This window comes from Python bivittatus, unplaced genomic scaffold (assembly GCF_059951505.1).
Source record: "Python bivittatus isolate LINGU-HERP-01145 unplaced genomic scaffold, Pbiv_v1 ctg000610_np1212, whole genome shotgun sequence".
Taxonomy (NCBI): Eukaryota; Metazoa; Chordata; class Lepidosauria; order Squamata; family Pythonidae; genus Python; species Python bivittatus.
In genome coordinates, this window is record NW_028277088.1 from 48,461,006 (window position 1) to 48,479,311 (window position 18,306).

At 34.2% G+C, this 18,306-nt stretch overlaps 1 protein-coding gene across 9 annotated transcripts in view; it reads left to right on the forward strand.

Annotated features, from left to right (window-relative positions):
* The window catches only part of BBS9 (Bardet-Biedl syndrome 9), a 205,660-nt gene that overhangs the window by 26,780 nt on the left and 160,574 nt on the right, over positions 1-18,306 (forward strand). For all 9 annotated transcript variants that reach the window (XR_015797719.1, XR_015797720.1, XM_088149956.1 and 6 more), the window contains 7 exons: positions 3,517-3,698; positions 4,020-4,096; positions 7,492-7,545; positions 8,968-9,064; positions 14,688-14,792; positions 16,119-16,259; positions 16,354-16,449. Coding sequence is in view for 7 of the 9 variants with exons in the window: in XM_088149956.1 (XP_088006082.1) it covers positions 3,517-3,698; positions 4,020-4,096; positions 7,492-7,545; positions 8,968-9,064; positions 14,688-14,792; positions 16,119-16,259; positions 16,354-16,449 (752 nt within the window). In the remaining 2 variants the exon portion in view is untranslated. The remainder of the gene's footprint in view (positions 1-3,516; positions 3,699-4,019; positions 4,097-7,491; positions 7,546-8,967; positions 9,065-14,687; positions 14,793-16,118; positions 16,260-16,353; positions 16,450-18,306) is intronic.

An 18,306-nucleotide genomic window follows, 5' to 3' on the forward strand; every position in this document is an offset into this window, starting at 1 on the left:
TAGGGCTTGGCAGAAGCAAGAACATTCCATGCTCTATAAATGTTTAGTTCTTGGTAATACTTTGTACCAACATCTTTTTAATTCAGTATTTCAGCAGTCTTTATATACTTAAAGAATGTTTTTGGATTGAGGTAATGGAAATAGGAAATAAAAGATGTGGACATTAACTATTCTAAATTGTAATTAGTAATTGAGGCGAAATATGTTTGACCTCCTTTTTGCAAGTGAAGAGAATTTTCTAGGAGAAAATTATAATAGCCATTAAATATTGTTTTAGCTGGAAAAATGTTCAGATTTAATCAAGCAGTAATTGCAAACCAAATATAAGGGCATCCAGGTGCTCTTCTTCGAGTTTAAACATTCTTAAATTTTATATGTTTCTGTTATTACCATAACATGGTATTATCCCTAGTTTGAGAAAGGAATATCTATTAATATACCATAATGAGTTGCAAAAACCATAAAAGTAGTACAACATAGTAGAGATGATTTCTTTCTTAAAGCATCCAAGTAATTTATGGATTTGTAGTTTTAATAATTCATCTCTAATGATGCTTGTGTTATCTTATTACCAAAACTTTTCAAAACATTTATATTTGTTAAAATATTCTATCAGTACTTTGCATGTATTTCCTAGTTAGTGGGATATACACACAATAAATTGGTTTTTATGATTAATCTGCAGATTATAGATCCTAATTTGCATATAGTAGTGTAAGCATGTTTGGGTAAAACTGGGCTTTCATTGTATTTGTGGCACATTAGCTAAAATGTGCCAACATTGATCAGTATTTACCATTAGCAGGAAATGGTATCTACAGTGTGAGTCTGGCAGATGATCTACTGTTTCCTTCTCTTATTAAAAAGTGCTATGTGAAAGTCTCACTTGATCAAAGACCTAATGGTTATGTAAGCATTGTGAGCAATTTATTTTCCAAAAGGATCAGGGGAAAAAATGACCTTTTTGTCCAATATCTAGTGAATGATACCATTTTCATTTAGTTCCATACAGGTAGTCCTTGGCTTATGACAGGAATTGGGACCGGAATTGCCATTGCTAAGTGATGCAGTTATAAAGTGTGATGTCATGTGACTGTGTCACTTAGCGACAGCAGTTCTTGCAGTCCAGGTTGCTGTTGTTAAACAAGGACTGTGCAGGTCGCTAAGCAAGGACCTCATATGACTGCAATTTCCAAAATTGCGATCATGTGACCGTGGCTCACTGCGACATCATAATTGCGAGCTGAGCACCAAGAACCCAGATTGTGGTCATGTGATCACGGGGATGCTGCATCAGCTGGAACTACGAGGACCCAATGTTAGTACCATTTGTTCAGTGCCATTATAACTTTGAATGGTTGCTGAATGAATGGTCGTAACTGAGGATTACCTGTATTTGTACAAGATCTACTCCAAATAATAAAGTTCTTACAGATACTGAACTACTTTATTCAACTAGATATTTCTAGTTGAATAGAAATATAGGTATAAAAATGTTATTTTAGTTTAATGTTTTTATTAAATGATAAACAGACCCTTCAAAGAATGCTTTAAAAGGATTGTTGGTATAGTTCTTATACTGGAGATGTAATACATTTGAAGGAACTTTGCTGATTGTGTTAGAGGCATATCCACTTATAATTTCATTATCATGTATTATCACTATGGTGAATTAGGTTCTTGGAAAGCAGTTAAAGTCAAAGATGTCAATGTTTTGTTAAATTGTATCTCAGAAATCTGGAATCTCTCATCCTTTGGAGCACTTTGGACTGTTGTGAAAAAGAAAATTATGTACTTCTAGAAAAATGCTTGCATGGCAGATTGTAAAAGTTGGTTTATTGAAATTTGTTAACTTAACCTTTGAATTAGTTTTATGTTAAAGGAGACATAAGATTGGACAATATGAATTCTTATAGTCAAGGTTTACTTTATTATTTAAATATTAAATCATAATGATGAAATTGAAAAACTAGAAACTATAATTTCTATAATATAGCCTGACATTTTTATTAATGGGCTTTCCCCTTTTCTTTCTTGCATTTTTTATTTAGTTTAAATTATTATTATTATTATTATTATTATTATTATTATTATTAATGTTTTCTGTGCGGGGGTTGCCTTTTTTTTCCTTTTTAAGTGTTTTAGTGTAGGATTTTTTTCTCTTTAAGAATATGACTTAGTATATAATAGGATAGTTTTTTTCCTTCTAAAGTATATTGTCTCTTATACAATAGTAATATAGGTACAGTGGTACCTCGGATCACGAACTTAATTCGCTCCGCGACTCTGGTTGCGACCCGAATTGGTTGCGACCCGAATCAAATTTTCCCATAAGGTTCAATGTAAATATGGTTAATCCGTTCTGACCCCTACGAATTTAGTCACCAACCGATTTTGGTCGCGACCTGAATCAAATTTTCCCATAAGGTTCAATGTAAATACGGTTAATCCGTTCTGAAACATATGTATTTTTTTTTTAAACCATAAAAATATGACACAAAGTACAGTACAGTACAGTATGAAGAGAGAGAACACTAACCTTGCTTGAGGCGTGGAGGACAGGAAGGCGGGTGGGAAGGCAGTTATTGTTTGGAGGGAGAGTCCCCCTCCCTACAGGAAGCCACGACTACGTGTGTCAGCAGGGAAAATGGCCGCAGATCCTGTTCGTCACCCGATGCGGAGTTCGCGAACGGAAGCAAAATTTTGCGAATGGTGCTGTTCGTGACCCGAATTGGTCGTGAACAGAAGCGTTCATGACCCGAGGTACCACTGTATATAGTTTACATGTTAATATTAATATGTAACATCTTTTAAGACATGTTAATTATAATATTTTAAAATTCAATAAAATTATTTAGAAAAGCTTTTTACAGATTTTGATTTTATAGCTGTCTTACAGTTATTGTGTTACTATCTTTTAACCCTATGGTCACTGACTTTCAACAGTATTTAGACATATATTGTTTTTGTGTTATTATAGTTAGCTTTAAAGTCTCTATGTTTCTATTTTATAATAGTCAAAGATCAAACAGATTTCTCTGAAAAGTGATGATGTAATCAGATTCTAAAAGTTGGCTTAATAAAATTTCAAATCTCAGCCTTTGAATTATTATGTTGAAGGAGACACAAGACTGAACAATATGATTCTCTGTATTCTAGGCTTAATTTATTACTTAAATCATAATGATGAAATTGAAAAATGAATATGATTTTGATACTTGAATAGCTTTCCATTTTCTTATTATTTTTCTTTATATGTATACATTCTGTATTTTTCCTGTTTTTTCTCTTTTTAAGGTAGTTTAGTATAGGATTTTTTTTTTCTTTTAAGCATATAATTATGTAATAGGCTCCATAAATGAATTTACTGGAAGTAAACCAATAAAAATAGTTCTGTCCCTTCTTTCTGTGTGTGTACTATTTTAAGAAAATAAGTATTTCTTAACTGAATGGTAATAAAAGAGTTCTATTCGTATTGTTACAATATGATATTCTATTTTTTTTTCCTTTGTGCAGAAATTTGAAAGGTGTGATAGTTACACTGAGTGATAGTGGCCATCTACAATGTTCTTACCTTGGTACTGATCCTTCTTTATTTCAAGCTCCTAAAGTTGAAGCTAGAAATATTAATTATGAAGAATATGATGCAGAAATGAATAAACTTCAGAAAATCATTAAAGAAGCCAGGAAAATCAAAGGTATATTTCATTTTTTATCTTAATATTTTAAATGGTGAAGGTAGTCTAAAGTAATATGTTTCGGGATCTTAGTCATATTCTTCAAGTGTGCCTACTTTCAGATGAAGAGAGGTGAAACTGAAAAGATGGGAATAGATTTGCTACTCTTAGTCAGGCCACATTCATCTCTCTCTTTTGGGCAACTAAGCTATTGTATATGTGTCCTGAAAATATGGGGCTTAACATTAAATTGAAGTTCCAAGTCTTAAAAATGTATAGCTGGCTTTGGACTATTTTTAATGAAGTAATTGGCTAAATTTGCTAATTGCATAATTCTTTCAGATATCTTGCCTAAGTCTGAAAACAATGAAGATTTTGCACTTGCTGTGACAGTTTTGCCTGATCTGGATTCAGTTTCTGTATGTAAACTTGAATGCTGAAGTTTATATATAACAATTACTGGATTCAAAGACATGTTAATTATGTAGATATAAATATGTATGTATTTATTTAAGTGTGCCTGTATAAATAAATATCAGAATCAGAAAGGTACTCATTTGTGTAGAGTTAGTTATGCTGCCCTTTGGATTTGTATACAGTTACAGATTTTCTTAAAATAGAACAGTTTATCTTTAAATGTTTAAGATCAAAATACATTTCATGTAGCTGCAGTCCCAAAGTGGGCAGTGCTGAGGTGTTTGTGATGCCTTTACTACTGAATGGATCTGTTTTCTCATCTGCTTAAGTTTGGGGAAAATATTGTGAAAAAGCAGCTGGCTGTAGGTGAAATCATGCTTTCTTGGGACATCAGGCTGGCTGGGGGGAATTGTCCCATCTTCAGCTACACAGGGCAGGGGAGAAGTTGTCATCTGTTCATCTAATTGTGGGGGAAATATTAGTTTTGGGAATGGAGGGGTTTTTCTCCTTCCATCCCACATTCTCCCTCATTGTCTTCCCTCTTTCCCTCTCTAATATTTTGTGACCGCCTATAATTCCTGTGATAGCCATTTTGTGAGTTGTTATGCCCCTAAAGCATCACTTCATTATTGAAATCATGGGATTTTTTTTTAAATGGCAAGTAAGCTTATAGATTTAAAAAAAAGAAAAAAAATTCTGAGCAAAAAAGGTAGGCTGATTGAACAGAAATGTTGAAGAGGCAGGCTTGGCATCTTTTTGTGAATTCTGTTACACTTGTTTTTTCAATGGTTATTCCCTCTTTACATTGATTTTAAAGCAAATTTTATATTCACTGAAAGAGTTCAAATGGCAATATGATACAGAAATACAGTGGTACTTAAAAGTTTGTGAACCCTTTTGAATTTTCAATATTTCTGCATATATATTACCTAAAACATGATCTGTTCTCACACAATTCCTAAAACTAGATAAAGAGAACCCAATTAAACATATGAGTCAAAAACATTATACTTATTCATTTATTTATTGATGAAAATGATCCCAAGCTACGTATTTGTGTGTCGCAAAAGTAGGTGAACCTCTAGGATTATCAGTTCATTCGAAGGGAAATCAGAGTCAGGTGTTTCAGTCAGTGGGATGATAATCAGGTGTAAGTGTGGGAGGTCCTGTTTTAAAGAACAGAGTTCTGGGCATTCACTATGTAAGTCTGATCTTCACATTACACATATGTAGAAGTGCATCATACCTTGAACAAAGACTTCTAAGAACTCTGAAAGACAGTTGTTGATGCTCACCAGGCTGGAAAGGGTTACAAAACTATTTCCAAAGAGTTTGGACTCCACCAGTCTACTGTTAGGCAGATTTTGTACAAATGGAGGCAATTCAACACCACTGTTACTCTCCCCATAAGTGGCTGACCAGCCATGATTACACCAAGAGCAAGGCGTGTAATACTCTGGGAAATCTCAACCCCAGGGTAATGTCTAAGGATCTAAAGGCCTCTCTTGCATTGGCAAATGTTAGTGTTCATGAGGAGAACACTGAACAACTATGGTGTGCATGGCAGGGTTGTAAGGAGAAGGCCACTACTCTCCAAAAAGAACATTGCTGCCCATCTATAGTTTGCGAAAGGCCATATGGATAAGCCAGAAGGCTATTGGAAGAATGTTCTGTGGACAGATGAGACCAAAATAGAACATTTTGGCTCGAATGAAAAGTGGCATGTTTGGCAGAAGGCAAATATTGCATTCCAGCATAAGAACCTTATCCCATCTATGAAACATGGTGGCAGTTTGCTTTGCTGCCTCTGAACCAGAACAGCTTACCATAATTGATGGAACTATGAATTCTGAATTGTACCAGCAAATTCTACAGGAAAATGTCAGGGTATCTATCTCTGAACTGAAGTTCAAGAGAAAGTAGGTCATTCAGCAAGACAGTGACCCAAAACACCCAAGTTGTATGACCAAAGAATGGTTAAAGCAGAAGAAAGTTAATGTTTTGGAATGGCCAAGTCAGAGTCCTGACCTTAATCCTGGAGAAATATTGTGGAAGGACTAGAAGCAGGCAGTTCATGTGAGTAAGCCCACCAACATCTCTAAGCTGAAGCTGTTCTGTAAGGAGGAATTGGTTCAGATACCTCCAAAGCGATGTGCAGGACTGAGTAACAGTTATTGGAAATGTTTACTTGCAGTTATTGCTGCTGAAGGGGGGGACACCAGTTACTGAAAGCAAAGGTTCACATACTTTTGCCACACACAAATAAGTAGGTTTGGGTCATCTTCCTCAATAAATAAATGAACAAGTATAATATTTTTGACTCATTTGTTTAATTGGGTTCTCTTTATCTAGTTTTAGGACTAGGACTAGAACTGATCACATTTTAGGTCATATTTATGCAAAAATACTGAGAATTCAAAAGGGTTCACAAACTTTTAAGTACCACAGTAGGTGCATGGAACTAAAATTTTAAGTTTTCCTGATATAGAGTGCATAAATACGCTACTGGGGAGAATGATTAGGACCTAGTTTGCTTATGCCTATACTATTTTGATATAGCTGACAGGGTTTTCAACTACAGTCTAAGCTATAACCAGAAGAAAGTGGCTTCCAGTAGTAAACTATATTCATGATCTACACAATATAGTTTTATTCCCAATCTAAATTGTAGTTTCCATCAAAAGCTGTACATCACCTGTTAATCCATCAGTTCTTCCTTTTGCTGTCTGTAAAGATTGTCTCAATTCAGACAGTGTTCAGACATTATGCAAAGCTATGGTTTATGCTGGCCACACTGTAGAATTTGCAAAAGGAGAACTCAGATGCTAGTCTACTTTTGTTTGCTATTCAGTCAGCACTTGGCTTTATATCTTGAATCCTTGATCACCAAAGCAACAATCTTTGATGGCAAATAATGAGTGGAATATAATTTGTCAATTGAGATGTCTTTCCAAAGCCCTTAATGTAGGGCTATCATGGTGTCTGAGCTGAATCACTGCCTATGTTGCCTCTTTCATCCTAATTCTAGTGCTAAAAGTGACTGAACTGGATTTGAAATATATTCTAAAATTATACATTTTAATTACTTTGTTTTTCTTTGTATTATAAATATTATATTTATATGATATTTAAACAGTTAATTTATAACTGAAAATCATTTTGAAATATTAAAATTTTAAATTGCCCATCAATTACATTTTCTGGCTATGAAACAAACTTGCTAGCAGCACATTAAATAGGAATATGCTGTTTGTATGTTTTAGAAATTAACTGCCATTTGTTTTTCCTTTTTACGTTTTGAACAGTTTTATTTAACTTAATCTTGTATTGTTTCATAATTTCAAACTTAGTCATCTAATAGAATAGTAGTAATGAGTTTATTATTATTTGCTTACAGCAAGCTGTTGACAGTGAAATTAAAGCAGAGGTGATTCCTTCGGTGATGATAAAGGTATTAGCACTTTTGATAAAGTTATCCAAATCACTGAATAAATTATATAATACAAATATAGTACTAGCACGGTGGTATAGGGGAATGATTCTAAAATTTTACAGAAATATTTGAGTGATGTAAAACTCTTACAATATACTCTGGAAAATAAACATTAGATGTACTGTAAATACTGCTGTTTAGAAGTGAGGTAAGAGTAATTGATGGAATCGTTCAGATATTTTGTAATTTTAATTTTATCATAGAATTATTATTAATGATTTTAAGTCAGCATTTCTCAAACTATTTAAAAAGATGTAATCTTTTCTTGAGTCAGACACCTGCAGGGGCCTACACCCAGAAGAAGTTCCTTACTATGTTCTTCTTTCTCCTTGTTGCACTGTAAATACAGTATGTTAGCAGTGATAAAGGCAATAAGCACTAGCAGTGATAAAAGGGATTATGGCCTTCACTTTCTGTTACCTCTTTCTTTCTGGACAATTAGTAGTGTTCATTTTCTGTGACCTTGTACTCACTAGGCAATAGTGTGGATTTGGTCCCAAAGTAGTGAGAAAGGAAATGTGTAATGGTGACAGTTATCAAGAAGTAGGCTTGTCCAACAGTGTCCTAAACTCTGGAACTGACCCTGCTTTCAATTTTACTGACTGACCTGGTCAAGAAGAAGCTAACTAGCAATGGGGGGAAAGTTTTTGCTGCCGTAAAGTTATTAATACTCTCTTTTTTTCAGTTAATGGAATTATTTCTAGGGCTAGGAGAAAATTAAAATATTATAGTCCAATCATTCAGTATAGGCTTATGATAACATTCGAAAAGTCTGTGTTCATAGGTGCATCTTCAGGAGCAGATAAATTGGCTTTCAAATATGTTATTTTAGTTGAGTATTGTTAATTATGTAATATTTAGAAAATTGTAGCTTCAGGGGTAGCCCCGCTGATTTAAGAGTGAGTTGTTTCCAAATGTTATGTTTGTAGTGGATGGTGTTCTGGTCAGTAGCTGAAATTTAAAATGTCAAACATTTAACTCTGTTTACACAAATTCCTTAAGTGATTCTGAGTAATTATTTGGTTCCCAGTTTACAATTTTATGCTGTCTCAGATTATGATCTAGAACTCTAAGTATCATAATCCTTAATATACATTAGGTACAGGAGAATTCTGAATTCAAAATGCTAAATAACACATTGAATGGAATGTAAACCTAGGCTGGCTGACTATCTGTCAATCAGTCAGTCAATCAATAAATAAAATGAACTGAACATTGCCTGTATGTTAATCTCTGTGGAAGTTCTAACTATAGATTTGTTGAAATTATGAAATAGTATTTTTGAAGTTGTAATACATTAGTTTTACATTTATAATTACAATTTATTCTGAGTATTATATTATTGTCTATAAATACTTTTCTAATTTTTTATTCCAACAGATTAAAGTTGACAGCACATTAGCAACACGTACAAAATTAACAGTAGGTGTTCCATCTCCTTTAGCGTTGACCCAAAACTCCTTCATCTTAGAATTAGGTAAATGGCCTATTTTGATCTATCATTGCTTGGTGAATTAATCATAACTTTAAATCTTTAAATAGGATTTATGAATGTCAAAATACTTTTCTGTTTTTTGGGTTAACTCCATCAGTAATCTCTAAGATAGATAAATCATACAGTAATAAATGTTGGAAATGCTATGAAACAAAAGGAACATTTTACTACATGTGGTGGACATGTAAAAAAACTCAAAAGTTCTGGAAAGATATACATAGTGCAATGCAGAAAATGTTAGAAATTAAAATTGAAATGAAACCACAATTTTTCTTATTAGGTACAATCCCAGAAAACATCAACTAGAAATATCATAATTTATTGAGACACGTGTTCACTGCAGCAAGAATAAATTTTGCTCAACACTGGAAGAAAGATACAATTCTGACAATATCCGATTGGGAACTTAAACTTGGAGAATATGTAGCAATGGCAGAATTTATAGTATATATTCACAACAGAAGTTTAATCAAATTTAAGCAAGTATGGTTCCCATACATGCAATATATCACACAGCATGGCAAATATAAACATTTACACTTCAGCTTCCAAGGGGGCCTAAATGTTTATAAACTTTGTAAATTAGCAGAAGCACAAGAAGGAGTAAGTTTGAAACCGAATAGCTTTTTTTTCTTTTTCTTTTTAGGAGTTGCCTATTTTGCTTTGCCTGTTTTCTTTTTTTTTTTTGGTCAACATGCATGAACAATAATATGTAACAATACAGTTGCGACCTTAGTATTAAGTTCATTTTAAGACAGAAACCTTTATTATACAATAACTACTTTGACATAATTTATAGCTACTTCTTAATGTGATATTTGCCTTTGGATATAAAAGCTAAATAATCTTATACTTATTAACATTAACATTTTAAATCATAGTTAATACTGATATAATACCTTTTTTCCTATCTTTAGAAGTTATCTAAACATTAGAGTATTAATCTCTAGTCAACACTGCATAAATACCAGTGTATTGAAATAAGATATTGTATTACATACAATACAGTTTGTTACATGTAAAGTATGTAATATAATGTATTACATATAACAATATAATAAAATAAATTTTAAAAATAAAAATAAAACTAGACTATAAATAGTTAAAAATATAAACATTAATTCTAAAATTAATTAATAATTAAAAGCTTGAGGAAAGAGATGCATCTTCATAGATTTTCTTAACACCAAGAAAGTGGGACCAAATGCAGCTTCTCAGTGAGTGTGTTGCATTGCATTGGAGCAAAGCAAGAAAATTCTCTTTTCCACATGCTAGAAAGATGGACCTCTTACAGTGAGGCCTCTCCTGCATATCTTAACAGCTGGACAAGATTTGTAATAACTTGCCAGATGGAGCTGGGAGAGGTGAATTTCCCATTCTTCTGTCAACCAGGACTCTGTGATACCCATCAGGTCAGTACTTTCCTCCCGAGATAAATCCTGGATAATATATATTTTAAAAGCAACTGACCTGACATTGAAAAGCAGGACTTTTATGTTGGAGGGGCCACCATTTCTATCTCCTTGTCTTCCGTCATTAAACTGGAACCTGAAAGGAAGGGAAGCTAGCCATCAGTCTGTTTTTTGTTTCCCTTATTTACCCATGCCATCTTTTAACACGAGGCTACAGCAAATGTTCCCTCTAATTTCCGACATGCCATGTGTGGAATAAATTTGTTTTGTGCAGCTTTTCCCAAACCAAGTATACGTTTGTGTGCCACAATACAACTATACAAGTAAATTGCAAAGACATGTAATAGTGATGGGTTAAAATGTTCATATATTCCTTAGTTAAAGTATAGAAACTAGAAATTATAATAGTATGTCACATGCACACTTAAAAGTTGTGTCTTCAAATCCTTTTTGACTGCCCTCTGCAATGTTTTTGGCAGCACATTTAAAAGTGGCTTGCCAGTTCCTTCCTTTTAGGACTGAAAGGGAGTGACTGGTCCAAATTCACCAGCTGCTTTCTGCCTAAGGCAGGACTAGAACTTAGTCTTCTGGTTTATAGCCTGATATTTTAACCATTATTGTATTTTTAAATTTGATATTGTAATGAAAGAATCATTAAAACAAAAAAGAAGGAAAAGCATTATGCAAGAAGCATTTAGATAGCCCCCTCTTTTTCATTTTGCCCCATTCTTCCTTTCTTTTCTGCATGTATTCTGAACTTATTTAAACTTTAATTATTATTTAAATTGCATTGCTTAATTACTATTTAAAATTGAAATGTTTATAAAGTTAACAATGATCATGGATCTTGTGTGGCCAAAACTCAACAGATATTAATTAAACCTTTTTTGGAGGGATGAGGGAGATTAATTAAACCTTTTTTGGAGAGAGGCATTCCTTTAAATTCAGGAGACTGTGGGATTGTGTCTGGCATGTCTCTAGCTGGGTCTGATCCAAAGCAGAGCAACTGCAACTATAAGGCTGGGACAGGACTGCCTCCTGCTGTCCCAAGCAAAATGTACCTCCCACTCCGTTTGCACCACGGCTGCACCAAGCGACCCTTGCTGTTGCAGTTAAGCTAAGGCAGTGAGCTTGTGCAGGACTTCCTGCAAGTTGTGAGCCTGGAGTTTTATGGTGCCTAAATATATTATTATAATCATTACTGATGGTGGCGGTGGTAATGGTGGTGGTGGTCACACAGTCAGCCAGATGTTTAGACTGGATTTGGCATTTTTATCGACCTATCAAGTCTTTCCCAAAGACCTGGAATAGGCAGATGTTGTTTGATGGTGTTAAAGGTATCATCGGAGGATGTAAGCTGTTCCAAGTAAAGCTGCCTTTTGCATTTGACTGATGATGACTTTGTCAATGCTGATGGTCTTCAAGTGGTGCTTCAGATGTTTTGGGATTGCACCCAAGGTGCCTATTACTATTACTATCTTTGCTTTCTTTTGCCATGGTTGTTCTATTTCTATTTGCAGATCTTTTATTTTGTGATTTTCTCCAGTTCTTTATCTTCTCTTCTGCTGTCTCCAGGTGTTACAATGTCTACTATCCAGACTTTTTTGTCTTTCTTATCAACAGTTGTTAAGTCTGGGGTGTTGTGTGGCAGGTGCTTGTCTGTTTGAATTCTAAAGTCCCAGAGCACTTTAGCTTCTTCATTTTCTATTCCTTTTTCTGTTTTGTGGTCCCACCAGTGTTTGCTTGCAGGCAAATTATATTTCTTGCAGTTATTCCAATGCACTATTGTTGCTACTTTGTCATGCCATTGTTTGTAGTCAGTGTGTACAATCTTGCAGCAGCTAACTAGGTGGTTCACTGTTTCTTCAGCTTCTTTGCAGAGGCGGCATTTGCTGTCTGTTGCTGTCTTCTCAATTCTGGCTTTGAATGCATTTGTTCTTAAGGCTTGGTCTTGTGCAGCCAGAATTAGCCCCTCTGTCTCTTTCTTCAACTTGCCTGCTTTTAGTCATTGCCAGGTCTTGTTGTTATCTGTTTTGCCTGCTAATTTTTTTCTTTGTGTACTGGCCATGTAATACTTTGCCTTGCCATGTCTCTTTTCTGTTCTTTATTTGGTCTTTCTTATAGGCCAGTTTGGTTTCTTTGATATTCAGTAACCCTTCCTGGTGTACTAGCTTTAGTGCATCTTCTTCACTGTCCTTCAGATATTCTTCCAAAGCCCTTTTTTCTTCTTCAACTGTCTGGTTTACTTGTAACACTCCATGCCCATCTGCTCCTTGGTAAGTAGAGTCTGTCAACATTGCTGCATGGATGAAGGGCACAATTCGTTGTTGTCATCATCATTATCATCATTTTGGGGTAACTTAATTTTATGTTTACTCAGCTTTTTATTGGGTTGATGTGTGGGCACATGCACACACCTTAGAGAAAATGGGCTATAACCAACAAGCAATCAAGATTTATGCTTCCTCAGCCTCTTCTGGTATACTAATATAGTCATTCAAAAATAATTGTGGGATGCTCTTGGTACCAAAGCTCCCTAAGGTGCTTCCAAAAAAGTGCAGTTCATTTTAGAGTCACTTGTTCTATGGTAACTCTGAGAGGTGATTTTCCTGCTATACAGCAGTAGTTGTTTTGACCCCAGGACCATGAAGCTGATAAAATTGTAGGCAAACAGTCTGGTTAGGAACACACAGTCAATGGCCTAATCCCATAAGGAAGCTGCTTTTCATTCACTGTTCTCCTTCGGCCAAGTAGTTGGCTTCAACCTCCACTCAAAAGGAGTCCTAATGCAGGATCCTATTGTTGTATTTTATTTGGTATGCTAAATTTAACATACATCAAGCATGTTATAAAGCATTAGTAATTAAACTCTGAGAGCCAGTTTGGTGTAGTGGTTAAGGCATCAGGCTAGAAACTGGAAGAGGGTGTGTTCTAGTCCTGCCTAGGCACAAAGCCAGCTGAGTGACTTTGGGCCAGTCACTCTCTTAGCCCTAGGAAGGAGGCAGTGGCAAAACACTTCTGGAAACCCTTGCAAGAAATCTCCAGCAACTTGTCCAGGCAGTCACCAGGAGTCAAAAACTGACTTGAAGGCGCATGCACAAACACACACACACACAGACAATTAAACATTACTAATATAGATGGGATTCAGTTTAAAGTGGTTATGCCAATACTGAGTTTTATGTTGTAATACATCTATAACATGAGAACATCCAATTAAGTTAAAAGCAGATAGTGATGCATGTTGTTAAATAATGATGACTAAGATTGGTGTCTAAAGAATTATGTATTGTTCTCCATATATAGGCATGGGAATATTTTTCATGTACATTTCCCTTTTCAGATGCTGTTTGCTTTTAATTGCTGTGACATGGTAATTGGGCTGTGGAGAGATCTGAATTTTCAGAGCAAAATGTGATTCAGAGCATGCATGGAAATCTCTCAGGAGAATCTTAAACCAATCATATTTTTCCTGGGACTGAGTGTCAGCTGCAGAGGACAGCCACGAAAACTCAGGAAAAGCCACGGCGCTCCTAGAAATCAGCAGATGGAGACTATGAACATTGCTAGCAAACACTTACTTTAATAGAACAGTCTCTTTTCTACAGAGATTACATATAGATTTATTAAACTGTAGGACATATTACCAACATAACAAAATATTACCCTTGTAAAAGTTTTATTTTACAATTGATAACATTCTTTTATAATAGAAGCCATTTTGCCTATACAACCAGAGATAAAAAGTCTCTGCAGAAACTGAGTTCAACAAAATTGTAAGCTATTTGGCAAAAAGAATATGCTTCATAGTTGTTGGGGGGGGGGTTGTTTGTTTGTTTTTGGTGTCTCATAGATACAAACTGATTCTACTGCTGGTAAAGCCAAAAATACTAGTTTACAAAGTTACATAATTTTAGGATTCCAAAAGACTAATACTGGAAGATTTTGCTTTTGAATAGATAATCTGCTGGACTGATTATCATTCTTAATGAAATACTTGATAAATTTCAATAATTTTTTGAGTATAAATGGTATATAGATAAATTACATTACATGTGCTTTTCAATATAGGTTAAAGAATGAATGAGTAGTGAGCTATGACTGAACTGACGTTTCTTTGTTATAATTTCATAGACGCATTTCTCAGTCTCTTTTTCCAACTTACCTTTCCATTTTTATGTTTGTGTTTGCAGAGTCATCTGTATCTAAAACAGTTGTACTTTCTGCTTTTCTAAAAGGGAACTATCTACCAGCAGATTTGAAAGGCAGTGTTCTAGCATCATATAATACACCAACAGGTAAAATAAATAATAAAATAACAGTTTATTTGAAGGTAATTCTTCTATATGTAACATTATTTGTCTTAATGTGTTTGTAGAAGCAATTGTTAGCTACTTCATGCTATTGAAATATGTTTTATGTGATACTGCCTTATGCTTTTACCAGTTTCAGTCTTTTGCTTTTAGTGAAGCTGTCAAACTCTGTATTCATATCATAAATTACTTATGCAGAGAATGAAATGATGAAATAAAATGATTGCTTCTATCAGCCTGTACCTTACTTTGGACTGTTCATTTAGGGTGCTCTGGAAGCAAATCCTTATTCCTTGGAGTCACAATTTACTTTATCCTTCAGTGTTTCATTTTAACACATCTGCCAGCAAATAGGCTGCTTTTATGAGTAATCATGTTCTGTAACTGGTATGATTTTTTTAAAATTTCAGGCAAGAGTTAAGGTAATGTAAAATGTATAAATAAGGAATGGATGCAACTTAAACTGGTCTAAATTCATGTTTTTGTGTTTTACATTTTAACATGTAACTAGTAGCTTTTATTTTACATGGGACCATCAGCTGATAATCAGTAGAGACTTAACAACCCAAATATATTTATTTCATAATTATATTAACTCTGATATATTTAATATTTTGAAGAACTGAAAACAACCTGTGTGCTTAATAAATAGATTTCCGTAACAATTGCTTGACTTAAACATGACACCTACAGTTTCTTTTGCTTATGTTGTGCCCCAAAGTTAATTTTTATATCTATATAATTTTATATAGATATAATTTTTATATAATTTTTATAATTTTATATCTCTTAGCTGATATTTTTAACCACCCAAACAAAAATCAAGATAACAGATTAACCAAAAAAAAAATTGATATTCATACATCAAGCATTTACTACTGTACTGTCCTTCATATGCCCACATATGCTTAGCCATTAATAGAGGAACAGTTTTATGATACTTTTTTTGTTAGATGTGAATCCTGCCTCTCTTCAGGAGTTCCAAATGGCATACATAGTAGTCCCTCATCCATTCCTCCCTCCCCATCCAACTGCAACCTTGTGAGACAGGTTGGGCTCCAAGAGAATGGCAAACCTAAAGTCATCCAATGAACTTCTGTGGCTGACAGTAGACATGAACTTGGATCTCGCTGATGCCAATTTGACACCTGAACCACTTTGCCACATTTGCAAGATCACAACATGGTCTCTTATGTCATTTGATGAGACGCCAAGGCTGGGGTTTACAGATGCGTTGTTGTCTACATATACTGGGTTGCCTGTCCATAGGAACAGGACATTTTGATTTTATGTATATATGATTTATTGCAGGTGCACCAAGAGTTGCCCAATGCAAATTCCGATTACCTTTGCGGTTAGTTTGCTCTCCTGCTCAGCCTTCAAAAACAGCAAGCCAGAAGTTAACTATTGATACCAACAAACCTACAGTCAGCCTTATTACTCTTTTTCCAGGTAGAAATTCAAATAATAAGCATTTTTAATAAGAAAATGTCTGCAGTAGAGAAGAAAGTTTGGCAAATGATGCAAACTTTTTTTTTTCTTCTAGACTTTGCTGATCAGAGTGATGAAGATCAAATTAATGTTTTAGGATTTCAGTTATTAGCTGGCTCCAGAGTCACTTTACTTGCTTCAAAAACATCTCGTGAGTGTTTTGATTAATTGAAGTTATTCAGAGTTGGGATTTGTATTGGATTTTACAGGAACTATTCCCAAGTTCTCAATTTTACTTCAGTTAATTTTAAATTTGGTTTGATTAATATCTTCTGTAAGAAATCCATATAGGACTAGGACACCCCGAAATTATGAGTTCTTATGTAGAACATAATTTTGCATGTATAAAGACTCATGCTTGAATTCGGGGTCCCATTCAGATAACTTGGGTAGCACAGTTAGTATTCATAAACTATTGTATTTCATTAGATGGGACTGTTATCATATCCATAGTAAAGAGAAGCCTGCATTTTTAGTAGTCATTAACAATAACTGTTTCTATGCATGTTTAGAAATATTTACATTAACAATCATTGTTTCTGTGGCTAATGATATATAGGTTTTCCTTGATTTATTCACTATTATGTGATTGATCTTTTTGTCTTAAGTATTTGGTTTTTGTAAAAAAAACAAAAACAAAAACTCACTATTATTCAGTTTGTGTCAGCGTAGTCAGTTTGCACTAAAGGTCTGGAAATATGCCAAGACTTTTTCCTACCAAAACTGCTTGAACATTTTCCTGCCAAAAACCAATTTCCTTCCTTACATATTTACTATCATGTTGTACAGTTATTCTAGTTGTTGCATCCTGTCTTTCACTTACTTCTATCTCTGCAATAGCTACTATTATTACTGTGGGGCCAAAATGGCCATCATAATCATCTCCAGTCCCTTTATCAGAAAGGAAAAGGGCCTCTCTAACACAACAACCAAAGTTGGATGTGCTACATTGTACCAAAGCTGGTAAAGGATTCTCGACCCTAGGATGAGCTTTTAAGCTGGGCTAATTTACTGAGTGCAACCTAATGAAGAATGCTAATACAATTCATGTTTGCCATATATCTGTTGATTGTTGTTTGATAAGTGCTATTAACTGGACATGCAATCTAGTTGTGAGGTGTTTTAACTCTCACCTTTTTTCAGTTTTAAATTGTGCTTTTTAATACTGAGTTAATCATTTTTAAACATTCATTGTGCATATAGCATTTTCCACTGTCCATTTTGAAATATCAGAAATACGGTTCCGTATAAGATTTGGAAATGCAAATATTCAAGTATCCTTTATTCTATTTTTATAGATTTTAGAGATGCTGTGTAGAATTATCTAGATTTTGGTGACATGAGCTTTTCATTATTGCATCTGATGGGAAGAAAACTTAGTAATGTTCAGTATAAACCCTCTAAGGGGAAACATCTGGGGAAGAAGTTAGGTAGGAATTCTCATGGTATCAGTTAATTTACTTTTATAAACTACATTTCTGTTTGTGTTTAGTTGTGTGAGCATTCTTTTTGCATGATGCTTTTTAATATTTAAGTTGACAGTATTTTTTTAAACAAAGCAAGAACATTCCATATCAAAATTTTGAGAATGCTTAAGATTTTAAAAATACTATAGTTGTGCAAATGAGCTAAAATTAGAACTGGTTATTTGGATATTTGTTTTACAGAGCTAGTAATTTAAATGATGTACATGTCTGAACAAGATCTTAGCTGATATAAATAATTGTTGATTCATTAATGGAAAGAAAGGAAGCATTATATTATCCCATCAGAAGCTTTGGCTAGCTAAAGTATGCTGTAATCTTTTAGTTTTGACAGAGTGTTTAATCTCCCCTCTCAGAATAAGTTTTGCTTCCCACCAATCATTCTTTTCTCCATTTTGATTTATTTATTCCCAAATCTAATATGATGCATGCAGTCTTAGTATAAGTTTTCCCACGGTATATCTGGTAGACATATAGTCTAGTGTTTTGCAGTCTGTGATTTAGATTTTGTTCCACCATATAAC